At 47.5% G+C, this 5,182-nt stretch overlaps 1 protein-coding gene across 1 annotated transcript; it reads right to left on the reverse strand.

Moving 5' to 3' along the window:
• Positions 1-224: 224 nt before the first annotated feature.
• Positions 225-2,393, reverse strand: LOC103751663 (spermatogenesis-associated protein 31D1-like; the record flags this gene model as incomplete). The annotated part of the gene is made up of 2 exons (XM_029557211.1): positions 2,374-2,393; positions 225-2,289 (listed from the first exon to the last, which is right to left on the reverse strand). Coding segments are annotated over exons 1-2 (2,085 nt in total), but the record flags the coding sequence as incomplete, so codon positions are not given.
• Between the last annotated feature and the right edge of the window lie 2,789 nt (positions 2,394-5,182).

A 5,182-nucleotide genomic window follows, 5' to 3' on the forward strand; every position in this document is an offset into this window, starting at 1 on the left:
CTCATAGGTTGCAGTTGAAGACCACAGAGCTGCCCTCCCTTGACAATGTTATGGACCTTGTTGGATATAGGTGTGTTTTGGTCATGCAGCCTTGTTTCTTGAGACATCTGTGTCTTGTTAATGGAACTCTCTCTTTCATCCTTTGGCTGAGTCCCAGCCTCAATGGACCTTGTGGGCAGCTCTGGGCTACATCTTTTGCCCTCTCTGGATTCTTTCAGACTGACTTTGTTGATGACACTGCGTGACTGTTGCAAAACAGGCTGTCTGCCACTTGTCATTCTACACGTGTTCTTTAAACACTCATCCTTGTTATCAGAAGATGTCTGACTCTGGGCCTTTTGTCCCTCCCTGCCCAAAGGCCGAGGCATTGGTCTGGACATAGTTCCAGGGATCTGACCCTCCTTAACTTCTTTAAGATGACAATTCACTTTTCCTTGCAGGGCAGTTTCGAGTTCTTTATGATCCTGGCTTTCCTGCGAGGTCCTTGAAGGTTTGTCTGACAAACTCCCTGAATGATGTTCTAAGTTTCTCTCAGAATCAAAGCCCAGATGGTTATATGGTATCCCCCTGTTGTCACTCCATAGATGATGTGGGTCACTCTCTGGACTATGTCTTTGTGCCTTCCCCACTTCCTCTTCTAGAGGGGAGGTCTCTGAGTGCTTCTCCTGGAAGCTTGTAGCCTGGTTCAACACAACATTGTATAGGTCTTTACTGTCCTGGTGCTTAAAGAAAGAGCTACCTGAGTTCCCGTAGCTGATCCCAGACTTGGAGGACTCAGGAAGTTCTGCCTGAGGATCCATCCGTGATTGACACCTAGGATCCCTCTGGGGAAGGCCCCAGTGTTGTGGGATGAGCCTCTTTTGACGGTGCTGTTCTACTTTCTGATGAAGTTCACTACTGAGGGGGAAGTGTCCAGGAGAGATGGTCCTGGGACCTTGGGCCTTGGGGGACTCAGTGACCAATGAGAGCTCCGACGATGAGCAGCAAAATTCTTCCTGGGAGCTTTTGACCACAGTGGGTAAACCCCACACCCCTTCCTGTTTTTTTGGTAAGATATTGTATTCTAAGTGTTGGATTTCAGATGTCCCCAGAGACTGTGCCTCATCCTGGTGTCTGTGAAGATACAGTCCAGAGATCTGAAGCTGGGCTTGAGAAGGTTGGAGGACTGGCGTTGGAAGTTGAGGCTGGCCCTGGGACTTTGCAGGAGGGACAATTTGGGACTGAGGTTGGGTCACAGTTTGAGGCAAGGTCTGTGTTTGACTCTTCGGCGAGGGCAGAAGAGTGGAGTGAGTAAGGATGGAGGGACCTGAGATTCTGTTGAAGTAGATGTAAGTTGAGGAACAGCGAGCTGAGGTGCTGGTGGTAGTACTCAAGGACTCACTGTGCAGATATGGGAGGCCCCAGAAGTGTTGGATGTATTTGAGCTCTAACTGGTCTTGGGCGGTTTCGGAGTGAGCAGACTGCAGCTGTATGGGAAGCCCCTGTGGTCTGTCTTTGCTCCTTCCCAAAGATGGATTAACAAGTACTTCTGAGCTTTTCTCCCTCCTTCCTTGTTCCTCAAGCAGTGTCAGGACTTTAGGATTATATAAAGAGAGGTTTTCAGGCAACATGAAGTGGACTGTGGTTTCTTCCTTCAAATAGGCTTCAGAAGAATGTACGTTAAGAAGCTCTTGGTCAATCTTGTGTTTCGACTCTGATCGGGACAGTTTGTCGGCGTCAGTCTGTTTCTGGGTGAGTTCTGCTCTTGTGCATGTTGCACTGCACATTGTCTTCTTTGTGGAGACTGTAGTGAATGACTCAGTAGGGCTTCCCACCGGAGACTGAGTGGCTTCTGGTTGGAGAAGCAGTTCTGTGTCCTGAGTAGGAAGTTGTGGTGGAGGAGGGAAAGAGGCAAGTGGATGGGGTGGGATATGGTCCAGTGGGAATTTCAAGACAGTAGCAGACTTTGATGCCAGACATTTGCCTTGTGGTGTACTCAGAAGTCTGCCTTCCAAAGGGGTGACCTCCTTAGTTGAGAGAGTAGAAGGAGAATGTGGAGGGGGATTGGGTAGAGGGTGTGGAATGGGATGCCCTGGAAGCATTGGTGAGATGGAAGAGGGCAGAGTACATGAGGTCTCAGTCACAGAAGCTGTGGCAATCGTACTGCACACAGATGAAGCACCATCTTCAGGGATGGTCTGACTGAGCAGACGACTGACCTTAGCAGTAGCTTGATTACACACATCGCAGAGGGGATCTGGGCACAGAACTTTCCGAAAGCAGGAAGGATCATATAGTTGTCCAGAGGAACTGCATAAGACAGAAAGTTCAAATGTAAGTTGAGGGACAGCATGTGAAAAGGAGGGCCTGCAGGCCTAGAAAGGGTGGCGATACCTGGAGCCTGCAGTGCCCATTCCTGTTGCCCCTTCAGTGGCTTCCAGAGAGGCTGTGGCCTCTCCCCATGCCCTTCATTCACATACATGTCCCTTTGGCTAGCTCTCCCATGATAAGAGCAGGTTGTGCTGAATCCCTGGGATGCAAGGGGAGAAAAGGGGCCTGGACAAAAGGGAAATGAATCACCTTTGCACAACAGAAAGTAGCTTTCTCCTCTCCTGTGCTCTCTGGAAAATTCTGGAACCTGGGAAAATAGAAGTGTGGGTTGTATAGAATGAAGTTAGAAACATGAAGATCACACATAAGTACTTTATTTTGGTCTTTTGGAGACTGGGTCTCCCTGTAGCACCAGCTGACCTGATACTACATAGACCAGGCCTGCCTCTGCCTCCTGAGTATTGGGACTGAAGGTGTATGCCACTACACCCAGCTACACATAAGTACCTTTCTTAGGCTGTCAAAGTCTGATGTTCAAAACTACCACAAAAACAGGAATCTTGATTTCTTCAGAGGTGTCTGAGCATGCGTATGATGCCAGTAGGCAGGAGCTTTGGCTCTGAAGCAGCCAGCGGTCCTCCCTGGATACCTCCTGTGCTTACCGTGTGCATGGCAACCACTGCCTGGGTGGGTCATCAGTGCTTCATGCCCATGGGTGAGCACAGCAGGATTCTGTTTTCCCATGAGCCTCTCCTGGAAAGTCTCTTCTGAGAGAGACTGTCTCTGACAATGTAACATCCTCATACCATGGACATGGGACCTTATGGAAGTGACAGGAGGGGAAACCTGGAGAGACAGATCCAATAGATGGGAACCTACCTTCAAATGATCTTCTCCTTCTTTTCTTAGTTCTGTGCTGGTACTGTGAACAAAAAGGGAAAATCATTTATTTTTGTTGTTTCTCGGCCTAGTCTTGGTCATCCAAGAAGACTGTGAGTTCCATTCAATTAGGGAGAGTATTTCTTACCTTTTATTACTTTCAAAAGTGATAGAATATCTTCACTGATATTACATGTGAGATTCCCACTTGGGAATATCATTCAGAAGTCCTATGTTTAATGGACTTTGATTTGAGGTGAGCAGCCATAGCTGTGCTCCATCAGAAGACCTTGTGTTCTGAGGGGCAAAGCTCAGGCTCCAGGTTCTTCTCAGAGTCAGTGTTCTGCACTGATTTCCCAAAGAGCCCAGTTTGGAAGACTGCCAGGTGAAGGGACATAGGAGGGGGGAACAGGTGTGGGATCAAGTGACAGGAAAGGCTGGTCACCTTCAGAGAACCTGACATTGTAACTAAGTCTGTAAGATCAGGAATCAGGACTTGGCACTGGACCCTGAAACCTTCAGTTACACCCAGACTGTGGGATCCAGATGGAAGCCTCAGTCTTCTCTGTAAACCCCCTGCCAGACCTCATGTTCTAAAACAGGTGTCTTCTCTCTTCAGCATTACATGTAAGGCATCTCTCTGAGACAATAATCAAACTCATTCAGAAACTTGAGAACAGAGATGGGGTAGAGCAATAAAGAATCTCTCTTGGAGGCTCACCACGCTTCCTTACCTTTCGGGTGTCCTGGCTTTTCCACAGTAAAGGTAAGAAGGGTTTCAGTATCAGGTACCATAGGTACAGAAGAAGCAACCCCACAGCACTCAGAGAGATGCTGTCGGAATTGGTATCCAAGAAAACTGAGCCGAAGCTCAAACATGATTCAATATGGCTATTCAGAAAAGAGAGAATCTTCTCCATGGTCTGGACAGATGGCTGCCTGAAGCAACTGAGCTCTGAGGTTGCGTGAGCCTCACCTTAGTGCCAGGTTTACATCACAGAGCAGGGAAGAGTCACAGAGGGTTTTGTGAGGAAAGAGATGGGGTTAGCCCCCAGACCCACCCCTACTCCCAGCAGAGCCCTCTGCCTAAGCACACAGCTCCGTTTCTATCTCTCTTTCCTCACTTCACGTTCCTTAGGAAACTTTTCTATTTGTTGCATGTATGACCTGGACTTCACCTCAGTCCCCATAGACTTAAGGTGGCTAGCTATGCTTATGTATGTTATACTGTGTGTTACACAAAGGATCATGAAATATGTAATTAGAATGACACAGGCCATGCAGGTGCAATCGGAATCAAAGGGAAAAAAGTCCCAGGGCCCCAGATGTGTTATAAATGTGGGGAACTAGCTCAGTTGCTAAAATGAATGGAGTCCACCTGCACATGGATCTAAAAGCTGAAAGATTATAGAAAGCCTGGAAAAATTCTTACAAGCAAGAGAGGAACCCAGAGAGGGGGCATTGCCACTTTGCATAATAAAAGATTTGCCCAAGGCAGAGGAAGCTGAAAAGGCCAGGGAGGCACTGGCAGATTCATTTTCAGCCTCAGAGCTTGAGAAGGAGAGAAAAATAGGACATTTTAACTTGTGTAAGGTTAGGGGACCAGGGGTCCAAGGAAAAAAGACCCAGGAAAAAAGACAGATAGTAGTGAAAAAAGAAACTACCTGAAAATAAAAGTAGCTAAAGCCTGCCCCTCAGATTCAACCTTTGATACAACAGAAGAAAAAGCTAACAGTACTGTAGCTTGGAAATACTCCACCCTGGAGCCATTGAAACTCAGAAAAACTTACAAGCAAGCAATCAAAGAGCCCCTCACCACATGGCTTATGGTGGTTTGGGACATGGGAACAAATATTGTCAGTCTAATACCTTCAGAAACTTCACAGCTGAGTTATATAACTGCCTGTTTGTCCTTGTGACATAGGCTCTTCAACCTAGGCCAATGCAGGGGGGAGCAGTTCCTAATGGGATGGCTGGTGCAAGGCATTAAAGA

The sequence above is a fragment of the Nannospalax galili genome, unplaced genomic scaffold (genome assembly GCF_000622305.1).
Source record: "Nannospalax galili isolate Female #2095 unplaced genomic scaffold, S.galili_v1.0 scaffold1928, whole genome shotgun sequence".
In the NCBI taxonomy this organism is placed as follows: Eukaryota; Metazoa; Chordata; class Mammalia; order Rodentia; family Spalacidae; genus Nannospalax; species Nannospalax galili.